At 42.7% G+C, this 27,650-nt stretch overlaps 1 protein-coding gene across 1 annotated transcript in view; it reads right to left on the bottom strand.

Moving 5' to 3' along the window:
• Positions 1 to 27,650, bottom strand: part of LOC147677931 (thyrotropin-releasing hormone receptor-like) — a 151,437-nt gene that overhangs the window by 27,928 nt on the left and 95,859 nt on the right. Inside the window, exon 3 of the mRNA XM_086946540.1 lies at positions 21,287 to 21,710. Coding sequence (XP_086802666.1) covers positions 21,287 to 21,710 — 424 coding nt within the window. The remainder of the gene's footprint in view (positions 1 to 21,286; positions 21,711 to 27,650) is intronic.

Genomic DNA, 27,650 nt, shown 5'->3' with positions numbered 1-27,650 from the left:
TCACTTACACAAGGCTAATTAGTGAGCTCCAGTTACACAAGGCTAATTAGTGAGCTCCAGTTACACAAGGATAATTAGTGAGCTCCACTTACAAAAGGCTACACAGTGGGCTCCAGGGTCACACAGCTAATTAGTGGGCTCCAGGGTCACAAGGCTAATCAGTGAGCTCCAGAGTCACAAGGCTAATCAGTGAGCTCCAGTTACACAAGACTAAACAGTGGGTCCAGGGTCACAAGGCTAATCATTGGGCTCCAGGGTCATATGGCTAATCAGTGGGTCCAGGGTCACTAGGCTATTCAGTGGGCTACAGGGTCACAAGGCTAATCAGTGAGCTCCAGGATCATAAGGCTAATCAGTGAGCACCAGGGTCACAAGTCTAATCAGGGGGCTCCAGGGACACAAGGCTAATCAGTGAGCTCCAGGGTCACAAGGCTAATCAGTGGGCCCCAGGGTCACAAGGATAATCAGTGGGCCCCAGGGTCACAAGGATAATCAGTGTGTTCCAGGGTCACAAGGCTAATCAGTGGGCCCCAGAGTCACAAGGATAATCAGTGTGTTCCAGGGTCACAAGGCTAATCAGTGGGCCCCAGGGTCACAAGGATAATCAGTGTGTTCCAGGGTCACAAGGCTAATCAGTGGGCCCCAGGGTCACAAGGATAATCAGTGTGTTCCAGGGTCACAAGGCTAATCAGTGGTCCCCAGGGTCACAAGGATAATCAGTGTGTTCCAGGGTCACAAGGCTAATCAGTGGGCCCCAGGGTCACAAGGATAATCAGTGTGTTCCAGGGTCACAAGGCTAATCAGTGGGCTCCAGGGTCACAAGTCTTAGCATTTCATTTCATTGACACAAGGCTAATACATGGGCTTCCCAGGCACAAGAGTAGTTAATGGTCTCCATGGACACAAGGCTAATCATTGCACTTCTGAGACATAAGTATATCAATCAGTCAGTCACTCCTGGGACATAAGTTTAATTATTGCTCTCGCAGGGCATGAGACAAATCATCGAGTTCCATGGACATATAGTGAATTTGTGTACACCATAGACTGCTATTCAATTGGCTTCCTGGGCAAAAAAGCACTTAGTGGAAACATGGGTTGTCATTGCACCTCAGACACACAAGGCTGACCTTCCCAGCCCAGTGGCACAAGACTAATTATCGCAGTGCAGGGACACAATACTATGGGGCTGATTACGATGTCGGTCTGAAAGCTTCCAACTGGTAGTCGGAAGCTTTCCAACTGCGATCGGAGTCTTTCCTACTGACGACACAGTCGGTTTGTGGTCGAACTGCCGAATTACGATGTCGTCGGTCAGAACGTAAACTGGCCAGTCATTCCAACGTGGTTCTGACTGGCTTTTGGAGGTTTCCAGCTCGTCGGAACTGCATGGTATTGCGCTATAGACAGCGCTTCTGCAGTCAGGATCACGATGTCGTTTTCCCACAGCCTTTTCGTGCCGGCGTTTCCGACACTGAAAGGCTGTTGGAAAGCGACTTTGAGGTCCCTTAGTAGGCCCCTTTGCCTTCGCGTCCTACAGTTGGTGGTCGCGGGGTACTTAGGGTACCCTCCTGTAAAACCCTGCACTTTGTGGCTGGCACCATGGGGTGCCTGCCACAGGGTGCAGGGTTTAACACACACACCCATTTCTCTATAGGAGCCTGTATTAGGGCCGGTTTATGGACATCATATAAGCTCTCATTGAGAAATGTATGTGTTCGGTCGCATCGTAATCAGGCGGTCGGAGCCACCGATTGGAGGTCATTGGGTCCCGAGACCGAAACGGTGTTAGTTGGAGGCAACTCCAACCAACATCGTAATAAGCCCCTAATTGTTGGGCTCCGCTTACACAAGGCTTATTATTCCATATGCTGCCACAATGAGCTTCAACACAAAGCTTATCACTGAATTCCATGGCCACAGGGCTCATGATTGGGCTCCAGGGATAAAAGGTTTATCATTGCATTTTCTGTACACATGGAGTTCCAAGGGTGCACAGTTTATTATTGCATTGCATTTTATGGACACACACACACACAAGGAGCTCCACAGACACAAGGCTTATCATTGCAACACATGGACACAAGGAGCTCCATGGACACACTGCTTATTATTGCATCTCATGGACACAGGGACACAAGGAGCTCCACTGTCCCACATCTTATCATTGCATCTCATGGACACAGGGCCACAAGGAGCTGCATTAATACAACGTTTATCATTGCATACACGGACACAGGGACACCAAGCAGCGTTTATGAATTTATGGACACTTGGACACAGGGATCTCTAAGGTCACAAGTCTTATCATTGCATTTCATTGACACAGGGACACAAGGAACTCCACAGACACACAACTTATCAGTATGCTTCAAGATGCTCTGTACAGCTGTAAGATTAATTACTGCGCTCCATCGACACGTATCTTTGTAAATGTAAATGTAGTGCTTATATAGCGCACGTATCACCCCCAAAGGGGTCTCAAGGCGCTGTACACATACCGCCGTGGAACCCTTCCTGGCCTTTCCCTGTGAAGTGCCCACTCCTGGGCACCCCCAGGTTGAAGCCAGGCATCCTAGCGCTGTTGGGGCCGTTGTGGAGATTAAGCAAGCTATTGCCCAGAGTTGCAGAGTAGGACCCATGCTTAGAATAGGCACCGAGGCGAGAATTATCAGGTCTGGGGAAATTGAGCCCAAGACCCGCTGAGGCAGTAATTGAACCCTGGTACGGGCCAGACCTCTGCATCAGGGTCTGCAGCTCTAACCACTGAGCCACACTTCTACTCTTGAGCCAACCAACTAGAGCCTCGTTGCACAGTCTCACTCTCTCTCTCTCCATTTTTTCCTCTTTTCACTTTGTCCTCTAAATTAAAGCTGATGGCCCATCATGGCAGCGCCATGCAGCACTCCTGCAATCAACGCGCACATGCATTTTCCAATGAGGCGCGTTCTTTCTCTTTCCCTCCACATTAACCAGCCAAAGTGGTTTGTTAAATTGCCTTCACAGTGCAGCTGCCGTCAGAGCTGAATTCTTGTTGGTTGTCAGCTTCACTAAATCCAAAGTCTGCTTTAATTTGCGCGGGTAGGGGCGAGGGGGGCCGCGCGCACGAAGCATTACGGAGACCAATGTAATCAAAGCTAACCACAGGGCTTTAAGTGGGCCGGGTCCTGCCACGGCTCAGCACTGCAGTTCTAAAAAGCAGGTGTTGAGACGGTTCCCTATCGGGCACTCCATTTTTGCCCTCACCATCAGGGTGGAAAAAAAATCTTAACTCTGCAGCAGTGCCACCCTTCACTGCCATTGATGTAACTTTCGCAAGATTCGTTATAGATCTTACACAGTCTCATCATGTCAGAACTGAAGTATTTTCATTATTATATACAATGAAGCGGTAGTTGTTGCTTATTTATCTTATGTAGCTAACAGCCATTGACAAAGCCAACAATCCTGACTTGTTGTAGGTGGAATGTTACAGATTTGTAGCTTAGGTGTTTTTAAGCCACACCCTTAATTACATTGGCCACTCCCCTGTGGGAGACCACCCCCGTTTTTTCATCCCACTTAAAGCCCAGGCTAAAGAGATAGATCATTGACGTCTTCTCTGTGACTGAAGAACACTTGTCCAGGCCCCACCCCCGGCTCTCTTCGTGAGAGGGAAGGCTTTCTGCAAACCTCTGTTGTAATGCCTGCGTGAAACCACAGGCTGTTTACTCCTGCTGCGAAGCCTGCAGATTGGTACTGAGACACGCAGGCATAGCAGTCTGCACGCAATCTGTCGAAGTATTCAATTTGGGCTCCTGGATTTCTCCACAGGGAAGCAGGGGCATCGCGGGTCGCTTGCCATTGAAGTCACATTAAACCGCTTCATACAACACTGCTTCTCTCACGATCATCAAAAATAGGCATTCAGAATGCTGCTTTCTTGATGACGTCAGCTTGTGTTTTCGTTCTTTTGTGACATCGTTAAAAGGTGACCCCTTTAAAGCTGGCTCGTGTTCAGGAAAGCAACAGCCTCCCTTGCAGCGACCAAGTATGTTGAGAAACAGCTTTTGTGCTCCTAAAGCATTAACTGGCCTAGAAGGCACCTTGTGAGGGATGTATGACAGTACAAGGCGATAATTTTGATTGTGGTATTTTACATTGCAGTTTTTACAACGCAAGTCGTTACAACGACTTGCATTGGAGGGCGCTGGATTGAGGATTAATATCATGTTCTATTCCAACTCCAGCCCACGTTACAGTAGGGAAGGTGTTTGGAATAGAAAATCACACTATTCCTTAACCTATAGCGCCATCCAGCGCAAGTCGTTGTAATGACTTGCGTTGTAATGGCTGCATGGTAAAGGTCGTGCAGTGTAAACACAGCGTTGTAAACGACGTTTTCCTCTTGTGAGTGTTTCTCTACAGAAGGCTACAAAAGTCTTCCCTCAGAAGAGTAAGTATAGTGTGACTAACAGTGCCTCATGGGAGTCTTCAGGGCCCTCTCAGACACCTGGTGCACATGCTGAGGCGCTGGAAGTGGGGATCCTGCAATGCTACCATTGTCTTTTCAGGTGCATCCTCGGCTGTCTTTGGGGAGCAACCGGGAACCCCCTAACTTGTATGCGAGTCTCTGGGGGCCATTGGACAATCCGTGCACACTTCCAAAGAATGACCTGCTTGAGTGAACTAACAGTGAACAACCTCCTTCGTGGGGTACAGTTTGCGTGTCTCCAAGGGCCTTTATTAACATGTGATAAGGACTGGGCGAAATTTTAATTATGCTGGAGTAATTGGAGTAATTTCAGTCATTTAGATATATATATATGTTTTACTCTTGTGATGGGAAATTACCACCATGACGCGGTTACACCACCTTGAGGAATTTAGAGTAATTAGGTGCAAAAATCCTACTGCAAGAGAACAGAAACAACAAATGTTGGGGCATATTTACAAGGGGATTGTGCCACTAAAATGTCACTTTTTTTGACATTCCATGGTGGTATCCCCTGCACCATATTTATAAAGTGGCGTTAAGCCACTTTTTGTGGCTTAACGCAGCTTTGTAAATATGCTACCCTTTACTCAAGTATCTGCGTGAAAGGGGCGTGCAATGGGTGTTGCTGTGGGCGTTCCTCCTATTGCTTTTAGACGATGCCCCAGATTTACAAGGAGGTGTAAATCTGAGGCGGCGCCAAAAACTAGCCCCATGCAGGCGTTAGAGTGGCGCAACAAGGAAAAATACATTTATTTCTCATTGTTTTTTGCTTTTTCTATGTGTTCTGCATTCGGCAGCACGCATAGAAAGAGCAAAATGCCATTAATGATTATGTGCATGAAGGGACACCTTCCAGCACATGAACAATCATTCCCTGCAATCCAGGCACCCTTGCATCATATGGCGCAAGGGTCTCTGTGTCGGCGCTAGGCAGCTATTTTTAACACCAGTGTTATGGAAAACAGACGGGTGCACCATATTGTTGTAAATATGGCACATCCCTGTGTTGTTGAAATGGCGGAGCTTGGCGATGCAACATTTGCTACATCTCCCTGCTCCATCATTTCCTTGTAAATATGACGCTAAGACAGAGCGAGCAGCTGTTGGCTATTGCGACCTTACCACTACATCATAAGGTAAGTCTAGGTAAAGGGCTGTGGAATTAAGAATATCTCGACTGCTGAAAAGTGGCATACAATGTGTACAAGGATATTAAAAATGAATAGGTATTCATAAAGCTGTGGTGAGGTACAATAAGCTTATAATGCTGCAAATAAACTTTAATTCATTTTCCTGTGACTCCTGTGAGTCATTGGCCCCTTTCCAATCATCAAAGCACTGACATGTGACCATTAAAATAGCACTTAGTGTATCCTTATGCTGTCATCAGCTCGCCTCCATCTCCCTCTGAGGAGGCTTCTGCCCCAGTGTTGAATCAACCTGTCACTCACTGTCTGGTGAAAGGAATAGCATTAAGTCATCTTTCTCCGCAAGCTAATGGAGCTTGTCCCTTTGGAATGGCTAGAAATAGCCCCATCACCGAACCCTAAAGTGGCTGAATGCAGGTCTGGTGCCGGACCAAAGCAGGGATTGATTGACGTGTTCTCCGGTTGTTCTCTGTGGACGGCCAGCTCCATCTCCACGCTTAGCAGTGTTGTGGGCGAACCACGTCAGAGACTGCAAATTAGCAAAGCAGAGCGGAAAGCCCACTCCACTGGGAGTCCAGATCTCATGAGATTCAAGAAAGACTTCAGTGCTGGACTAGTCGCTAAGGATGCAGTGAAACCTCCAGGAGGCAGGGGTATCCTCAGCTCATCTATTCCTGACCACAGCCTAAAGGGGCAGCAGGCATTTCTCCTAATGAAAGTTGTGGTGCTCACAGATCTTGTGGCCAAAGAAACAATAGCAGGTCCTTTGACCAAATTTCACATTGGCTGCTGGCCAATACTCCCCCAAAGCACGCTCAGTTGAGACACCATTGACTTCCCAACAAATATTTTTTGTGTTGGGGGGCGGATGTGTGTGCACTCTTTATGAAAGTGCTTTGGGACTATATTGAAAAAAAACAAATGGAGGATCCCCGCAAACTTATTTTTCCGACAAAAAGTGCCAAATGGTGCCTTCTACAAACCTGCTGGCCAGTAATAATGGTAAAAACTATGCAACATTGGGAATATTAAAGAAAACAAAATGAAAAAACTGTGCATAAATAAATATAGGATAAAGAACAAAATAAAGCAGGAATGTATTATCTATTAAAATAAAACAATAGTAAAATAATATTATCTAAAAAACAAAACCTATAAAAGTAATATGAATATAATGTAACAAAAGTAATATAACCTGACACATACATTTAGAATAAAACTATCATTTAATTCACAAAGTGAAATTGAATTTTGTAGCAATACCTTATTTTTTTCTTTATTAAAAACATTCAAAGGTTTTAAACAATCAGGAACACATTTCTTAAGCAAAACAAATTATTCTTCTGTACTAAAACAATTTTAAAAATGTGAAGTTGTTGTAACCAAAAAAAGCACAAATGTTTAAAACAAATAATTTAAATATTTAAATGTGAACAAACCATCCACCCAAACCCCTATAAAATCCAACAACGCAAAACATGACCCAAACAAAAGTTTCTAAACAGTAATTAAAAAACAAAAGTTAAAATTGAAAATGTAATTAACTTAAAAAACTATTAAAAACTTTATTTTAAACTCTCCCCACCTGAATCCCGTAGAAACCTAACATCCCAAAAATAAACATTAAACTTTCAAAAATAAATATTTGTTAAAATGCAATTACAAATTCAAAAACAATTAAACATGTTAATTAATAAATAACAAATGTAAAACATAAATTTAAGTCTCTACCCAGTAAAACTCGTATAAAAAAACAACTTTAAAAAAATTGCAATCACAAATACAATAAAATTAAACAAATAAAAATATCAAACTAAAAAACTTTTTAAAAATACAAAAAGATCATTTAAAATAATTAAGAATATTTGAAAACATTATAAAATTGATTCTTTTGTCCATACAAACACATACATTCAATATTAAAAACACAATGTTAAAGTAATAGATAATTAAAAACTCAACATTATTGGTATAAAGGAAACAATATATACTTACCATTGATATTCAAAACGTTGTTATTATGGTAGCCAATATAAAAATGACTTTGATATTAATTACCATCCATATACGGCCATCAATATTTAGGATCCACACCTCAAATAAGTACAATAAGATGTAGTACAGAGCCAGAGTGGTATTTGGATCAGCCCCTTTCAGCTATTAGCTTTCATGTGTTTTTCATGGTATGCCATTTCTTCTATCACGACCATGACATTTTGAGGATGGTTACATTGCTCTATTTGTGTTCCATTTAGGATTCTGTCAGTGGGCTATCAATTAGTCCTTTTGTCAGACTGCAGATGCCAGACATAGCTTGAGACCAGCCAAGTGTGGGTTTTGATGTATTTACTTTCCTGATCTCATGACATTTCAATTGCTGTTTCATGTCTTTTTTTCTTTAGGAAGTGATTTCTGCTTGGATGCCTTGGTCTCTCATTAAGGGAGGGTGCTATTCACTATTCACTTCTGCACATTTATGTGTTTCACTTTGCTGTTTTATGGAGTTACGCTGTGCTGTTCACAAAGTAAGGGCATGCATGCATATAGCTTTTCTAAAAGCTGCAAATAATATATTGTTCCTTTATCAAAAGTATTGACTACACAATATGCTGCTGTGTGTTCTTTCTAAGTTCAAAATCATAACACAAACTTCATTTTCTGACTGCTTTCCAGAATACTCTTATTTGCAGGTACAGCTTAACTCTGCTAACTCTATTCAACAGAGGGGTCCTACTCTCACCTTCTATAGTGTGTAGCCTAAGATTTGGTTTCACTATGGGATTTTCTTTCTAGGACAGCTGGAAGCAACACACACACAATGTTCCCCAACTATTACCAAACACTTCCCCTACAAAACGCCAGACCTGTTTGCACTGTTCATACTTGTCTCACTCACAACCAATACAAGATGTAGCAAAAGAGACTCTAGAAGCATATGCTCAGTATTGACGTTTGATTGGCTGGTTGTATCAGTCAGCCTGATTAGCTATGGATTTAAGTAAAAGAGAGGAATGTGAGGACCAAGTGGGCAGTGTGTGAGTTGGCATCTATAAGTCAGCCAGTATTGTCTGGGTGACAAGGACACCAATGTATCATTTTAAGTTAGGTCATTGTGGTATAAGTATCACACTGGCTTTAGCACCCATGGGCCCTGTACTGCTGTAGAGAATATAATATTAATGTTGGTGAGGAAATACCAGTATTCAGTGGAAAGGCTCTGAATATGTCTAACTTGAAGCTTTGTTGGAAAATGAACGTCACTCACGTATGGTGTCAAACCATAAGGTGAGGGTCATGGTTAACATTTTCCAGAATGAATCTGGATGTCTACTCTAGAAAACTTCCTGTAGAAAATTCATTATTCACCTGCTAAATTTTTATGCAGAAGAACAAACCTTAGAATGTATTATAAAGCTAGACTATTATAATAAGGTTAGACCATTATAATATGAGTAGTATGACAATGTGTGTAAAATTGATTCTGGAGATTTTTAGGTTGTATTGTCTGTTTTTTTTTAATGAATTTCTGTGAAGTCCGTGTTCACCTATTTATTGACTGCCACTCAATTCATGATTTCAGTCTGCATGGGTTTTGGACAATTATTTCTTGAATGTTATGGCAGGAATACTATATATATATATATATATAAGAAAAATTCTAGTGCTTAAAACGTTGACATAACATTAATTTGACAATTTATTTTGTTCTGCAACTTCATTTCATACCTGTGTCCTGTTACTGTTTTTTGTACTGTTTTCTGTTCGAATACGTTTTTTAAAAATATCATCTTAACCCAAGAAGGCATTATGTAGCGGGAATGCCATATAAAAAATATACTAAAAGAATTCAGGATGGCACCAAAAATATAACAGACAACTATTTGTGCAGAGCCTGGACTAGAGGAAGCCAGTAAAATGTCTGTGCTTTCTTCTAATGATTTGAATATAAAGAGCCCGGTACAATGGTCTCTACACTTGCGTCCGCGCGTCTTCATGCGTTTGTGCTTTCGCCTCCAAGTAGGCCACTGAGCACTTCTTATTACATAACCACCGAGTCAGAATGCATATATTGGAAATAAATCTTGTGTGCACCGGTCCTTGCCAAGGCTGGGCCGGTTCCAAGTTTTGACCCACTGAGACAATGCATGGTCTCCCACCACCCGCTGGCACACGCTGGCTTGGATGCAGCCTCTGCCCTCGCCTGACTAATCTTCCCTGCTCCACATTTCCAGTCAGTGTGCAGCTGTTGCATTCATCATGTACCTTTCATCTTGGGACTGTTCGCGCGCCTGGCCGGTAAATTTTAGCGCGCCGGCTTATTTCAACGGGCCCCATGATGATGGAGGCAGTCAGGTGCGGCAAATGCGCCAACCCAGCCACCCAGACATAACAGACTTCTATTTCCAGCCACAGATGGTGCTTCTTCCACCTGCCTTCGAGCTTGTTTCAAGGACATTGGTGTCATGCTATTATCACAAAATAGAGAGGTGGGGGGTGGGCTCTCGTACGTCCCTTCAAAGTATGTAGCACACCACAAGAGGGTACGGTGCTCACCAAGGTAGAAGAAAGCAACAATCACAAGGAAAACAGTTTCCTAAATTTCAGGAAACTGCTCAACACTTGCGCCAAATGGACATAGCAGGGCTTCTGTCAGGCCGAGTGGGAAAGCCATCCTTTGTGGAAGAGGATGTCTCACACACATAATAGTGTCATGCTTCATCATCGGAATCCTCTGGTGTCATGCCACATATTGAGATTGGCTGATAGAATAATGCTGCACTAATGCGGTGCATGTCCTGTCTGCAGCATTACACGTGCATTGCAGCCTACGGTGTAATACAGCAGACGGCATAGCCCTCACAGTTTCAGGGAGTATTCCATCCTCCAAAGTCTAACTAAAGCCCTAAGTATCTAAAAGGTTTGCAGTTGTAGTAAAAATCTACAATGTTCTTGCTTTTCTCCCAAATGTTCAAGCTGGGTTTCAGTGTGTCTGGCTATATATTGTAGCCATTACTCTCCCTTTGGTCCTGTGTTATGGTGTTTGTGATGCCCCACTAATATTTTTAGGACTGGGGGTCTAGAACCATTAATATGTGGCTAGAGGAGGGAGGCAATATGAATCAGTATGAATGCTGCATGTTTTGGAAATGACATTGCATTTTTTAAGGAGCACTGTTGGTGTGATGTAGATGTCCTGAATGCTAGAAGTCACCAGAAGCAGTCCTGTCCCAGAGAAGACAACCTATAGGTAAAGTAATGCAGGCCTGCCAGCCACAGCCACACAGTGGCGGCTCGCATAGGGCATGCTGCGGGGCAGTAGGGCGGGGCAGGGCTGGGGCAGGAGAGGGTGGGGGGTAGTAAACTCAGACACACTAAGGAACAGAGGAACGTAATAATTACTTTCTCCCATTCTGTCGTATGTCCAAGTTTACTATCGTCCCACCCTGCCCCTCCCCCGCCCCACCCCCTCGCAGCACGGCCTATGCGAGCCGCCACTACAGCCACACACAGACACACATCAACCTGCAGCCATCCGTCTAGTCCAAGTACATTAAGAAATAATCAGGCATTGGTTCCACTCCACTTTGGTCTTGATGTGTTAGAGGCAAGAAAACCCACAGTGTGCAATCAAACTGAGGAGGCTGCTGCCCGAGTCTAGAAGCGGTACCATTTTTTAGTAAACCCACAAAGTTGAGCACATTTGCACAGTTTCACACTTCACTTCATAATGTTTAGGTACCCAAATGTGCCTGCTGCAGCATGCTTACAATTCAACAGATCTCAGCAGCCGGATGTTCAGTTTAACATCAATGAGATATCAGTTGCAATGACTTATTTTCGGGACTTAGCTCTCCTTCCCAGTTCTCAGATACCAGGGGCCCTGCAAAGCCTCCCTGAGGACTTTCCCCAATCTACAAAGTCCACAGGGGTATTTTAGAAGTCACCCTCAGGGACTAGGGTAAAATAAACTGTCGCCCTTCCTGCCCATGCACCAAAAGTTCCTGCTGCAGTGCAAAGTTGCAGACCCCTTTTTAGGACTGTTTTAGCTAATACCTTTGAATTTTAGCAAAATGATCTATATAATGTACTTACTTAAAAAGGCTTTCAGCCAGCCGTCTTCATCCATTGGTCTGTTGTTGTGTATTTCACATTTTTCTTCCGCCCACTACAGAATACAGCATGGGGCAATGGGTCAGCCCACCCCGCCACTATTTTCACAGTGAGCGATGACATTCAGCCCTTTCACAAGAGCAAATCCACAAACTAAGCAGATTCATTTAGTCCTAAGGACTAGTGTGGCAATGCATGCATTTTGAGACCCACGAATATTTTTGCTTTTTTTCCATTCTTTTTTTTGTGGAAGGCACTGCAGCTCCCACAACAATGTTTTATCAAAAGAAATGGCAGAACAAAACCAGCATAGACAAAGCCAAAAGGCTGGCATCCAATAGCAGACTGATTGCCTGGAAGTTACACAACTCACAGATCAATTTGACTAACTTCAGTATGTGTCTGGAGTGGACAAGAGGCTAAAGGCAGAAGAAAATATTTGAAAAGAGAAGCTCATTGTAAACCTGGGAGACTTTTTTCCCCAGTGGCTTCTTCTGTGCCTCTAACATCCTTTCCCTCTTGGGATTCTACTTAATAACATAGTCACAGGTTGTATACGCTAATTTTAATCTCGGACTTTCCCTGCACTCCAAGAAATCATTTACTGCCATACAATGGACACTGGCAGAACTCAAGCTGTGCCCCTCAAAGGCCTGTGCAGTAGGACTCGGCCAGATCCGATTGTTATCTTCTGTTTATTGGCCTCTTTTCTTTCGAATCCCATGAATAACATTACGTCAGAAAGTGCAAAGCCCTGAAAACTATAACAAAAAACACAGGTTCCTAACCTAGGGCCTGCTGTATAAAGCAATTTTACAAACGCAAAGGTAACATTTAAGCCTTTGTGATGGCAAAATGGCTGTTTTAAATGTAGCAAACCAACAGAACAATTTAGTAACATGTTACAGAATCGCAATTTGGGTTTTAAAGAATAAATGCAGAATCGGTATTTGGAAGGGGGTGTAAAGGGTGGCCCTTCCATGTATAGATTCTTTAGCTTATGTATTAATGTTTTGCTACCAAAATCCACTCAGGAGCCTCCTACTAGCGACTGAGGGCGGGGCTTGGAGAAAGGCAAGCAGCAGAACTGCAGAATACAGACAGGGTTAAAGCTTAGGGCACATTCTTTTCAGTCACTCTATTCTTGACTGCTGCTGCTCAGTGGTATCTCTAAAGGGGCCCAGATTGGGCCTGTGACCAAGCTCCAAGCGTTTAGGCCCTCACCTGGTTGCCCACACAGCCATTGCATTTCCTGGAAGGAGACACACAAACAAACCAGGCATTGCTCCTTGTCACATACAACTTGACCAACTATATTTCACTGGTAAGCAGCGACTATTTGACAATTGTGAGCCAATCTATGAGGCCATATTTGCTTAAAATCTGACTTTGTACATACCTGTGTATACATACAGTTGGACCAAATCGGATTGACCGGGAAAGCGCCCTTACCGGAAATAAAATGTAGTGTTTCTGGTGGGGGTCATTGGGTATGATGGCAGGAGGTGTGAGGGCGATGGAAAGAGGGCAGGGGGTTGATGGGGTGCTTCACAATTAAATTGAAGTACATTAAGGGGTAATTACAAAGTTTTTAATGGGACCTGATTGAAACCAAGTGGGATGGACGAGCTGATGTTTGCATGACAAAGTGAGGCAGCTCCTTGCTTCACCCCTCAAAATATTGGTGCCGCGGGCCTGGGGCCAGCTCCCCCAAATCCAGGGCTGTATACACAGTTGCATACAAAGTCAGGCTTAAACATGTGAAGCAAATGTTACATATAGCACAAGTGTATCTATATATTGTGATCAAGGCTGCATGTTTGGCAGCCGAAATGCGTCATGTTGGACCTTTTGATGTGTGAATAACTTTTATCCATTTCACACCAGCTTTTGGAGTCTGTGCCCTTGTGTTACGTCGGAGTGTCTGCCATGGCATTGGGATTTCTTCATCATATATATATAAACGCAATTCAAACACAGACCCTGGAATGCGAGTCGTTTGTGTGGTTCCTGGGAGGTAGAAACTCTGGTCGGGAGCCCTTTCAGCTATATATATATATATATATATATATATATATATATATATATATATATATATATATATATATATATATATATATATATATATATATATATATATATATATATATATATATATATATATATATATATATTCTACTCACTTCGCTCGACGCTGCCGCATCCCAGTTCTGCTGCTTCGACTGGACTCTCGGAACGAACAAGTCAGACCTGACTTTTGTGCAAAAACAGTGTTTTATTCCATCAGTTTCATAAAATAACACCCAAGCAGTTCCGCTTGACGCGTTTTTCCTCTAGCCAGAGGCTTGATCACATGATACGTTACTAAAAATAAATGAGGGTACATATTGTTTTCGTGGACTACACAGAGGTGGCACAGAATATTGATGGTCCGCCCCCATTAAGTCTTTAATGTACCACAATTTGTTCACATTGGTGAATGGTGTCAGTTTTTGTTAAATAAAAGGCTCAGTGCCCAAGTACATTTTCAACAAGTTCCACTTATAGCTGTACAAAAAATGCTGTGCAAATATCTGCAATGGTATGTTAACACCCTATATACAATAACATTTTCAGCATATAAGATTAAAACTAAAATTTTGAGGGGGAATATATACGGAAAATTATATACATATTTTGTTATAAAATTCATAATAGCCACTCTTAAGGCATGTGAAGTTGTATAATTTATGAGAACACTGTGCATAATAAAGGGCCGAGCTATGTTTAATTTAGTCTTAATTATTCGCCATGAACCTTTGCATTATAAACCAATGTAGAAAAAAGAATAGGTATGCAAAGGTTCCTGGGAATGTATCAAATGGCGACAAAGTTAGTAGCAAGAAAAAAGCCATTTGCTCCTCTCCCCTCCTTTGCAAGAAAGGCTCTGTCACTCTTCCAAAAGAGAAAATGTTTTTATTTATGTTTGCAAAAACAACAAGATGATGGATGGATTGCTTGAATTAATCTCAGCCACTAGCAATAGCTCAGGGCCCTAAGAGTGCCGGGTGTGCCCAGATATGGGTCCCAGGCTCACTGTGACACTGGAGTCAAGATATACCTGGCTGAAGAGTCCATAGCAAGGGCAAAACTGGTCCTGGGTTGCATGTGTTCCGATTCAGGCAGGAACTGGCCTGGCAGTCCGGGCTGGACTGTTCCCATGAGGAACAGGGTCAAGATTGATTTTCATATGGGTGGGTCCCAATCGAGGTGGCATGGGGGCGAACAATGATGGATTGGGATGCGGTCCCAAGCAACTGCCAGTGGCTGAGATTAATTCAAGCATTCATTTCATCACCTTGTTGTTTTTGCATTTGTCACCCTTAAGTGCGCAGGGTATGCCCTGTCGTGGGCTACCTGCACCACTGGAACAAAGATATCCCCGGATTAAGAGCCAATCACAAGGGCAAAACCGGTCCGGGGTTGCCTGTGTTCCAGCTGGTCTGGCAGTTCAGGCTGCACTGTGCCGATGAGGAACACTGTCAAGGCTGATTTGTATATCGCTTGGTACAAACTGAAGTGGTTTGATGGATGAAAACTGATGGATTGGGAAGCGGTCCCAAGCGATTGCCAGTGACTGAATTAGTTCAAGCATTCCATCCATCACCTTGTTATTTTTTGCATTTATTTACATTTGGCCAGAAAAGCTCAATGCATTTTAGCTACTAAATAGCCATTTTCACTATAACAAACACTATCTTCATATTACACCACCAGTGCTGAAGAATGCCCCTGACCCAGTTAGAAATAATGAAAAAACAGATTGCCAACTACACACTTTCTTAAGTCCTCTATTATGCCCCTGACCCAGTTAGGGCACATTACAAGTAAGAAACTCTTTGGCACATCGGCATGAAAGATCATAATCGCTCCTCTTGTTTTTAATTGGCTGACTCAAGACACATGGGGGCCTATTAGGATGGCGGACGGACCTGCGTCCGTCCGCCACCCCAGAGGAGAAGGGACCGTCCGCAAGGGCAGCAGCGGTCCCTCCGTGCTGATTAGGATGTGACCGCCACCCTGGCGGTCACATCCTGTATATTTAATATTGCGGCGGGTGCTGCTTGAAGCAGCACACGCCGCAATGTTAAAAAAAACATGTTTTCCTTTGCGTGCACGAAGCTGCAGGCACCGCGTGGTGCCTGCCGCTTCGTGCACGCAAAGGCAGGTGGGTACCATAGGTATCCCCCATGTGCACCCCCCACCCCCCTTCACCCCAGGGGGCCAGCAACTGGCCCCCAAAGAAAAGTCTGTATGCCTTTCCACGGCGGAAATGCCGCCGTGGAAAGGCATAGGACCGCCGACATCCTAATATGGCTGGAGGTGTCTGTTAGACACCGCCAGCCATGTTAGAGCTTTTCCGCCGTGGTCGGAAGGCGACCGCGGCGGAAAAGCGGCAGACGGAAAAAAGATCCCCCAGCCATCCTAATCAGTCGGGGGGTCTTTTTTCAGTCCGCAGCGGTTAATCCGCATCCTCCGGGCCGGCGGTGGCTTCCGGCGGCCCAGAGGATGCGGATTAACCGCAATCCTAATGAGCCCCTTAGTGTATCTAATATATATATATATATATATATATATATATATATAGAGAGAGAGAGAGAGAGAGAGAGAGAGAGAGAGAGAGAGAGAGAGAGAGAGAGAAAGAGAGAGAGATAGAGATATAGATATAGATATAGATATAGATATGTATAGATATATACATATATACATATATACACATACACACACACATATCTATAGATATACACACATATATATACATTTAGTGGAAGCGATAAGACTGTCCAGGGTAATAGAGGAGAGACCAAATGAAAAAAATATATATCATGGGGTGTAGAATGGGGATCTGAGCATTGGAAAAGGGAAGGAACCAAAGGGAGCACTCACATGCAATGGGCAAGGAGGGATCAAAACACAGGGAAAGAGAAAGGAAACATCTGCAAACCAATTAGGTGCTTGATATAAAATACAAAATAATCTCCTTAGGTTTGAAGTAGAAGGATGCAACTCATCAGAACATAACAATATGGTTCAGAAATGCTCCTGGGCACGACAAACCCAAGAACAGAGGGGGAAGCTTGAACCAGGAGTGGAGCAGTGAGATAGCCAACAAAGCTGTCCAATCATGGGGAAAGGGTTAACCCAAAGCCCACTTTAAGTATATGCAATGTACTAGAATCTTTAGGTCTGGCCACTGGATAGCTAAGGCTGTTTGTAGCCACCTAAAAATTATACAAAAAGTAGTGAATGCATAGAACATCTTCTTAACAGAGGTGGTGGTGAAAATAAATAATCCTAAATCAATTTTAAAATCGGAGACAAAAAACAGAGTAGGAAAGTGCAAAGCAAGAGACCTTGTTCGAATCTAGGCCATGTGAGAATTAGTGATGAGTAGAATGGAATATTCTTTAAAATGAACAGCACGGCCTCTATGAAATATTTATCACTTGTTCACGTTCTGCCTCCCTTTTAATTCATCATTCCAATGTATCCGAGAAACAGACTCCTTTTTTTAATTTTGACTCATCTCTTTTACCACAGTCGCTGCAATTAAATGCCACCTCAGTTCAATTGCTGCTGGTCGCTCATGGGTGAGACAAGAAAAACCACTCTTTAATTAGTCTCCCAAGTCTACTTGAAGACGAGGGGCTGCCAGTGACTCTGTGCACCAGATTCGTTATTGTATTGTAATTGCATTTATATGGCGCTTACTACCCCTGACGAGGTGCTGAAGCACTTTTTCGACGAGTAGCACGCTGCTCTGGAACCCATAAACGATTAGTGGTGAATTAGTATAGTGAAATATGAAAGTGATTTGAGTGGTGGATATGTTTGTCAGTTATTTGGATTCAGAAGGATAGAGGAGAGATATACGAGAGAAAAAGGTTTGGCTTCATATAGCGCCTGCTAACCCTGATGGGGTGTTAAAACGCTTTTCGGCAAGTAGCACGCTACTCCGGAAACCATAAAGAAATAGTGCTGAATAAGTATAGTGAAATATCAAAGTAATTTGAGTGGTGGATATGTTAATTATTTGGATTGAGAAGGATAGCGGAGGGATACAAGAGGGAAAAAGGTTTGCATTTATATTGCGTTTGCTACCCCTGATGGGGTGTTGAAGTGCTTTTTGGAGAGTAGCACGCTACTCTGGAATCCATACAGGATTAGTGTTGATTTGTATAGAGAAATATGAAATTAATTTGAGAGGTGGAAATGTTAGTCTGTTATTTGGATTGAAAGGGATAGTGGAAGGATAGAAGAGGGAAAGATTTGGACAATTTTTGTTCTTTGTTTTGGAGGTCATAGCAGTAGGAGGAGGCTTGGGATTAGTAAAAGGGATGTGGAGGAGGAATAGTCAGAGGCAAGGGTTTAGAAATGCTTGGTTTTAGGGCTCAGAAAGAGGTATGAGATACTGCAAGGAGGAGTAGAGTAGGAGAGAGCCTAGAAAGGGTTATTTCAGGAATCATAGTAGTGATATGGGGTTTGGGATGAATGAGAGAACTGAGGTAGAGGATATATTGATAGAGGTATAGGGTGAAAAATAGGGTAGTGCATTGAAAAGAGTAGTAGAAATTATATTACATAGATGTGCCTATACAGTTGTGCACCAACATTTGCATTGCCTGAAAAAAGTGTCCTTTTGTATCGCTCTACAGTGCAAAAACCATTTGCACTGGTTAGTTGGTGCAATTGTTGCTAAAAGACTGCAAAGACGCCAATGCAATCTATGTAGTCATCAGTATAACTCAGGGCAGATAGAAACACAAGGAGTCATATACATTGACACACATAGAGACAAGAGCTGTCAGAGCAAATGGGCCTAGGCGCTACATGCCCTATAATGAGTGGCCTAGGTTAGAGGGTCGACCTCGAAGCTGGGGAACCTGGTTCCAGTCTCGGCAGGGACGCTCAAATATCTTGTTATTCTGGGCAAATCACTATCAGCCAGATTCATCAAGCGAAATGCGATCTCAAAAGGGCCAGATTCTGAGAATCTGGCCCTTTGCGAGTGCAATTTTTGCATTTGGAATTCATCATCCCAAATGCAAAAATCGCTAATAAAGAATTCGCAAATTTGCGAGGATTAGCATTTAAGGAATCTCTATTAGAGATTCCTTAAATGCTATTCATGAAACATTTAAAAATTGCGAATTCGCAATTTAGGACCGCTATTTACCACAAAGTCAAACCTCGTGGTAAATAGCGAAAACTTAGAAAAATGCATTTAAATGCATTTTTCTAAGTTGCATGTTGCACACACATGTCCTTTGGACATGTGTGTGCACAACATCAGTGTAAATTCACATTTATGGGGTGCTACAGGGTGTCCTTTGGACACCCCTGCACCCTTGAAATCGCATCCTTATTTGCGTTTAGCAAATTGCTAATCGCAAATAAGGAATAACTCCCCATTCATTCCTATGGGCCTTGAATGGGGAGTTATTCCTTATTGGCGATTAGCAATTTGCAAATCGCAAATAAGGAAGCTGTAGGAATTGCAATTTATTTTGCGATTCCTACATGAATCCCGTTTTGCAAGTCCATAATAGCGATTCCTTAATAATCGCTATTAAGGACTCGCAAAACGGGACAATGATGAATCTGGCTGTTAATTTACCCGTGCCTCCAAAATGAATATGTCCGTCTGTAACACAACTGGTGCTCGTGTATAGCGCTCTGCTACCTTAGGGTCGAGTTTGCGCAATATAAAAGTTTAAAAAAATATTAATAAGTAGGCGTGGCTTAGAACGCCATGCCGCATTCATAGAAGTTGATGCTCCCAGCCACTAATGAAAGGATGCGATGCTCTCAGCCACGAAGGAAATGCACTAATTCATAAACGTTTTTGGCCTGCTGTCCCTCCATAGGGCCCTGTCAAAAGTCTCCCAAATGTCTCTACCTTCGAGAGCTAATGCTGTTTATAGCCAGACTGAACAATAATGAGGGCGCCTTGCTTACATCGACCCTGTCCATCCAACATGGGTGAGTGGAGACTTGTAGACACAGGCTGACAGTACGTGCATTCAGTGGATATTTGTAAACACTGAACTGCCTCAGTATATATTCATTCATGCAGTCATTCATGCATCACCTACAACCAACCTGCTCAATTAAAATGGTCCAAAATAGGTGGGGGAGAATAGCACACTTTGCACATGCAAAAAAGAGAGATACAAAAATGTAACCTCTCACATGGCACAAAAACACATTGAGATGGCAAAGGGTCTGGTGGTGCTTGTGTGAGCAGGTGTTCGTAGGTGTGTTGCTCTGACTGTATGTGTGACCTATGTCATTGTGTGCTTCAATGTTGTGCTTTCTGTAGCACGAAAGCCAAGCGTCTGAGCTTTATCAATCCAGTTTAAAATAAATTAAATTTTTACTTCCTTCTGTTTCTTTCCTTGAGCTTTTGAGGCCACACTGGAATTTGACCAGTCATGCAAAGATGTGTTTGTGCTTCATGCCTCATATTTTATGCAAACCAATTTAGGATGCAGGCAGGCTGTACAGCGGGGAGGAAAGCGACAGCGCTCTCAAGCTTCCAAGATCCATGAGTGAGCCTACAATGTTGGTACTTGTCCATATTTTAAAACCAGGCAATTGGAAGTAATAGAATGCAAAGAAAAACCTGGACTGGATCATTTTATCGCACATGAATCTGGGATTCTTAGGAAACCTGCAATAACTGTCAGAGAAGGAACTTGTTTTCTTTACAGTAAATCAAAGGCATAGAGGAAATCAGTTACCAATGCTCACCGGGGAGCAGTGCCAGATTAACCCCTGTGGAGGCTCCTAGGTAGTCGACATTTCGGAGCCCCCCCTCGCAAATTATCTCCCATTGCACTGGATTTTCTTTACAAACTGCCAGCTGCCAGAAGATGATCTTTTAAGAGACAAAATGTTATGTGAATTTGATGTCTCTGGTTTACGTACTTTAAGTTGTTAAAGGTACATTACATTAATGCAATATTTGCTCTATAGAGTCTTTAATGTAAAGTTTTTGTTTCTTTGAGTTGATTTATTTTTTCTATCTTTTGGAATCAATATTTAGGAAAGCTTGATATTAATTTATTTTCAAGATCAAATTAATATTATTTTGATCCATTGTCACGGGCCCCTAAAAGTAGTGGGACCCATAGATCGGTGTCTACTTTGCCTATTTGGTAATCCGGAACTGCCTGGGAGCAAAAAAGATCTGCAAAGACACTGAGGAAAGAATCCTGCTAAACAATGATTTAGTCATATTTGCTAAATGTGCCCTTACACCACTCTGAATTTTGTTGTGTCCTACTGCCCGGACTCTCTTGAGCGGTTAGAAAGCGACACAGGCTGCACTATACAAAACACTTAAGTAATAACAGCAACAACAATAATAACAATTATTATAACAACAGAAATAGTAACAACAATATAATAATAATATAAACAAAATATTATAATAATAGTAATAGTAATAGTCTCATTGTAAATGATGCTAACATTGTGTAGGTAGGACAAATAAAATATCTCTTACCTGCTTCCTAGATGAGAGGGCCCCTTTGCTTTTAGTGCGGCTGTTGGCTTTATTAGCGTCTACCTCAGAGCAGTTTTTCGGTTTCGCACTCTTTTCCTTCCAGCGTTCCGTGTTGTTTTCAGCACTGTGGGACATTGAGCTCAGGAACAGAATCCGACCAATGAGACCATAGAGGATTGTGGCCACAAACAAAGGGGTGACGTAGAAGACAGCAAAGTCCACCAGGTAGATGGGGAGATAGAGGTTGCGGGAAACCTTGTAGCCACACTCGACATGCTGGTTTTTGTTGACATTGATGTCCACCAGGAAGAACCAGAGCGTGCAGTAGATGGAGGTGAAGACCCAGACGATGGCAATGATCCGCTTGGCCCGGGATACCGTGCAGACTGTCTGGGCTCTCATCGGGTGGCAGATAGCAATGTATCTGCAAATACAAAGGAACAGATGTGACATGGAAACCAGCTGATAGTGGTGCACCCACCCATCATACTCTTTCTGGCTCATTGCAGATGGTACAGGCCTGGCTCTCAAATCTACTATGTTAAGGAGGATTTCTAGTTGGCCCGGACTGGCCGTTGCGGGCACCGGGCAATCCCCCGGTGTGCCGCAAGGGTGGGGGCCGGTTTTGGGCCCCTGGGGGCCGGATTTGTTACAGTGCTGTTTATGCAGCATAGCGCCAAAATCGGCCCTGCAACAAAATCGGCCGAAAACCGGCCCCGGCAAAGAGCTCAGACCTCCCCCCGGGGGCCGGCCGAGCACTTTGCCTGGGCCGGTTTTGGTTCCCAGTCCGGCCCTGATTTCTAGTCACTTTAACGGGAAAGCATGGGTGTGGCCAATCCTGCATTTGAATAAAAACAGATTTTTGTGAAGGGTTTATTGTGAACGTAGACATTGGCCTTGCTAACGTATAAGTAAACTCAATAACACTTAGTTACCACATGGTCTTATAGTCACTAGGCACAACTATTGCCTATCAGCTACTTAAACACCGTTTCAAATACAGTCACTAACTCTGGTGGATCAAGGTCACCTGGCCACTAGGGATTCCCCTCCTGTTTAAGCACAACCTTCAGGTTGCCCTGCCCAGTCAACAGGTTAAGGGTGCTGTATGTTAGGCCTGAAACAGTGTCTCTCTCTCCAACCATCCAAGATCATGCTCTACTCCCTGGTATTTGTCCAAAACAAGCATGCAACCACACTCACAATGCAGCCCACCTCTCCCCATACAGTATCATACCTACATTCTTTCTTACTTCATCACTCAACATCTCACCACCCTGCTCATAAATCTATCTACCCGTGCCTTTGTCTATCAGGCCTTCCAACTTACCCTAACACAATAACCTTTCACCCAGTCTATAACTGTTTCTAATAATCTAAAAAACCCTACTTCACCATAGGTAACCGCTGCTTACCTCTGTTCTTCCCCTCCTCCCTTTCCTCAACCCTACCATACTCTAGCTTCCACTAAATACATCTGCCATCTATTCTTATCAAGTCCACACCAACCTCTGCACTCTAATACTACTCTTAAATTCTCACCCTTGTCCCATTTCCTCTCTCACTCCGCTCACTTATGTAATCACCGCAAACTCGCTAAACATACCCCATCCCTTCCTACTTTATACTTATCTCCCCAAACAACTATTCACCCTATCATAGCCTTCCTAAATTGTCAACATTCCTCACTTCATCAACAGTTCTCTCTTCCCTTTCAATCATCAAGGATTTCTGAAAAAACACTACAAGCAAAAACACACTCCCTACAAGACAGCCATTTCAAAGCCTTTCGGTCAATGCATCCAACTCCGAATCAACAAAATCAACCTATTGCTACTCCTTCAGCAACAGTTCTCACCAATACAGTTTCCGGCAAAAATTTCACTAAGCAACACACTCACATTTCTCTCACCCAAGTCCCTTCTCATCCTTCCCCTAATCATCAACATACCAGTATTAAGTCACAATTGCATTCTTTATCAAACACACCCAATGACAGCACACCACATCTTTTTATAAAGCCACATGGTCATGCTCTCATTTATCCTCAATCACTGAATTTAGAAATAAAACGATATACTATCACACTCCTCCTCTACCTAAGATCCACACCGCATCCACCTTCAATAAATGTAAAATAAACACTAACGCTAATGCTGCTGCAGGATATACATCTCCTTACCTACAACAGAACAGGTCCCAATGTTACCTCAATACATCGCCAAACAGCAATTGGCCACTAACACTTTCTTTACAGAGACACTAAGACTCCTACTCATGCCCACAAAATGATCCCACTAAATCCGTAGTAAGCCTCTTTCAGCAGGATAGTGACAGCCCAGATAACTAACTATTAAGCAACAACCAGCTGATGCATACACATCTCATCCACCCAATCAGATTCCTTTCCCTCGAATTCACAGGAAGAAAGACACCCACCAACCAGTCACAACATATTGATCATGACTTGAAAGGAAATCAGAAACTAGCCTGACTCCAACTCACTCTGCCTATAAACACACCTTACATCAACTAAATTGTATACTGATCAATGCAGATTCGATGAGCTTCCTGACCTACTGACTGACTAAAATCCAGACCTATTATTTGCAACAGAAGCTTGGCTAGTGAAGGACCCGTCCCTAGGACTTCAGGAAGCAATCTCAACTGGACATCAATGCTTTACTCTGAAAGGACAGGGTAAGAAAGATGGAAAATGGAAACTAGTTTCAGGGAAACCATAACAGCCACACACATTGTGATATTATAATATAGGACTGCAAAGCTCTTCTTATAAAATTAAATCATAGTCAAATATTCACCTACAACTTTTCCTGTTATAAAGTCCTTCATCCACTAATGGAGCTGTCACTGATGCTTTCTTAGATTCAATATCAGACCTGCCCATCACCCACTCCAATCTATACATCCTTGGTGACTTAAAAATCTGGTTTAGCAAATCTCAAATTGCTTCAACCAAACGTAATCCTATTGGGTTTGACCACCCACAATCTAATCCAGATTGTCACACAATAGCAGGCCATACATTACACTAAATATTCTGCAACTCAGATATTATATCAAACCTGGAAAACACTCCACTCAGCTGGACCGACCATTAGCGATTCACATTCTAACTAAATATCCCTTCTACACTCTCAACTACCTCATCTCATTAAGCAGCACACTACAAACTCTGAAATAAGCTAGATATGGAAAAGTTTGATAATCATCTAACTACAAACATGCAACTATATTTGGACAACTTTGAATATATATGTACAATCTCAACTCAAATCTGGCTGAAATCAAAGAACCTTCTTAACAAAATATGTTTACACAGGCATAATTTGCTGAATCATGCCGTTTGTGACCTCAAAAGATCTTTTTGGCATGTACAAACACCAAACTGTGATTTTACAGAATCATAGATTGGACTTGCGAATCGGTATTTGGAAGGGCCTCTTTCCAGGAACACCCCAAATACCGATTTTCGGTAGTGTGTAATAATATTTTGTGACTGAATTACAGTTACAAAACATGAATATTTTACCATTTCTTCAAAGGAGGTGGTAATCATTCGCAAATGGGAAAGGGCACCCAAAGGAGTGAGAATATTCAAAAATTAATTTGAAACATTTCACTTTTTTTTTTTAACTGCTTCTTGATTCCTTTAAGGAAAACAAACTGCATTTTTTTAAAAAGATTGCTTAATTTAAACGCAACCACAGGCATGGTGATCCGCTGCCCCAGGAGGCACCCATCCCTCTTATAGCTATCCCTAATGGGTAGCAAACTGCGAACTACCTCATTAATATTCATAAGTTAGATTGATTTGTGATCTATTAGGAAATGCTCATTTCAATCTGAAAATTGAAATATATAATATATATATATTGGTTCTTGTTGCTTGAATAATTACACAAATGAAGAAATTGGATACCAGGGCTTGTATTTTAGATCTTAGGGTGATGGAATGATTGGAGAGTGACTATGATGCAAGTGGGACTTGGATTAAATCGACCATTTTTTCTACTAAATGCTTTAAAAGCAACCTCTGATCTGAGAGAATCGTCCAATGGGAGTCCAATGTGATAACATCACTTAAACTTGGACAAGCTGGTTGATGCTGCTGTTGGTTGCATAATTGTGGTAATTCAGCAAAATACACTTCAGCTGAACACCTCAAAGGTGAATATATATTTATGGCAAAAGCAATAATGTATTTTACCAAACTGTAGACAAAAAGTAAAATTAATTCAAGACCATTGAGGGGTCCAGGTAACTGTTCTGACATTGAATGTAGTATGGTGCACCACTTATGAAAGACCAAGCCAGTCAAGGTACCAAATGCCTACTTACGTGTTCCAACTCGAGAGTTCTGATCGCTTGACTATATAAGGCTGATAAGATAATTTCACCTTCCTTTATTCTTCTTCATAGATTAAGTACTTTTTAACATGTGCAGTGGCGGACCTCTCGCTATTGAGCTCTGAGTACTGAGTTCAAACCTGATGATGGTGGGCTTTGGAACCTCTATGTCTTAGGATGGTTAATGCCAATCTGGTCCTTTGGCAGATTCTTGTCTCTGGACATAGTTTGGTATTTGTTCCAATTGACACAAAGTGTTCTAAAACCAGCCCACTGTCACCTGCTTGGTTTACAGGCCACCACAGGCACAATTGACCATAATATTGTACTGGGCAATAAAACTATGGAAGCTGTTTTACCAATTATCATGTGATGTAAATGTAATGTAATGTAATTGGGTTTTTATAAAGCGCGGCCTTCACTCCAGGGAGCATCTTGGCGCTACGAGAGAGACTAGGCAGGGATGGAATGAGGCACTGAGTCAACTGACGGACAGATCCAGTGTATTAATTCAGACTAGGCTTTTGCACAAGACGTCAGGTAGACTGTATATCCATGTTTTAAGGGTCTTCCTGAACACTGCTTCAGATGTAATTTGGTGAAGGGGCGAAGGTAGTCTATTCCAGGCCTTTGAGCCCAGAACCGCCAATGCCTTTCCTCCCCTAGTTTTTAATCTAAAATTGAGGATGGTAAGGAGGTTAGCTTTTGCAGATCTCAGAATTCGTGAGGGATTGTACTGTTTAAACATGCTCTGGATGTAGCTGGGTCCTCTTCCGTAATATGCTCTGAAAGTGATTACGAGGATTTTGAAAAGCACCCTCTTGTGTATTGGCAACCAGTGGAGGGCGTCCATTACCGCTGTGGCTGATGTCCTCCTATGCCATCTCAGCACCAGTCTAGCAGCTGCGTGTTGCACCATTTGTAGCTTATGGCCAACCGACCTGTTTGTCCCTGCATAGAGACTGTTGCAGTAGTCCAAACATGATGTAATAAGCGCTACTGCAACCATTTTCCGTGCTGGGACCGGTATCAGGTCGAAGAATTTTCTTAGACCTTTTATGATTCTGAAACAGGTTCCTGCCACAACTAATGCTTGTTGTTTAAAAGCTAGGGTAGCATTGAATCTAATCCCTAGATTTCTAACTGCCGTGACTGTGTTTGGGGGGACGGCAGCATCTTCCGGCCACCATATAGTGGGGCTAAACAAATTATCTTGCCCATATGGCAGAATCTCGGTTTTCCCTGAATTGCATTTAAGATGGTTTTTGTTCATCTATTGAAACGTGGCTTTGAGGCAGTGGCTGTGATCAACAGATTGTTAATGAAAAAATAATCATGCACCCATCAAATCAAGTTGTTAATGCTCCAATAATTCTGCACCCATCAGACTGCTATTGTGCCTGTAGTTATGCGCTCATAAAGTGTTATTGTGACAATGATCGCACACCATCACAATGTTATTGTACCAGTCATCATGCACTCATAAATATGTTATTATTCCAATAACCATGCAGGCATCAGAACGTAATAAAGGTATCAAAGGAGGGGCGTGATTCAGAGTTTGGCGGATGAGTTATTCCATCACAAACGTGATGGATATCCTGTATGCCATATTACAAGTGCCATAGGATATAAGGTATTTGCAATAAGGTGTCACGGGCTGTGATGGAGTAACATATCCACCAGCGCGAAATCAGGCCCCACATTAGCTACCTTAATAGACACATGATCTCGAATCTATTTATCCTGTTTGTGCAAAGAGACAGCAGTGTTGTTTTGTCTACATTTATGTGCATTTCAGTGAAAACTGAGCCATAATTATAATGCATCATTAAAAAGGCTGCAATCAGGAGCTGTGTGTGTTTTCTCCATTAGCCAACAAATAGCAGGACATTTCAATGGATTGCATAATTAAGCATTGCAAAATGAATTCCTGGTCCAAAGTACCACAATTAAGCAGTCATAGAGATGGTGGCAAAAGGTACTTGTAGAG

Source organism: Lissotriton vulgaris, chromosome 12 (assembly GCF_964263255.1).
Source record: "Lissotriton vulgaris chromosome 12, aLisVul1.2, whole genome shotgun sequence".
In the NCBI taxonomy this organism is placed as follows: Eukaryota; Metazoa; Chordata; class Amphibia; order Caudata; family Salamandridae; genus Lissotriton; species Lissotriton vulgaris.
This window is presented reverse-complemented; position numbering and strand designations above follow the sequence as displayed.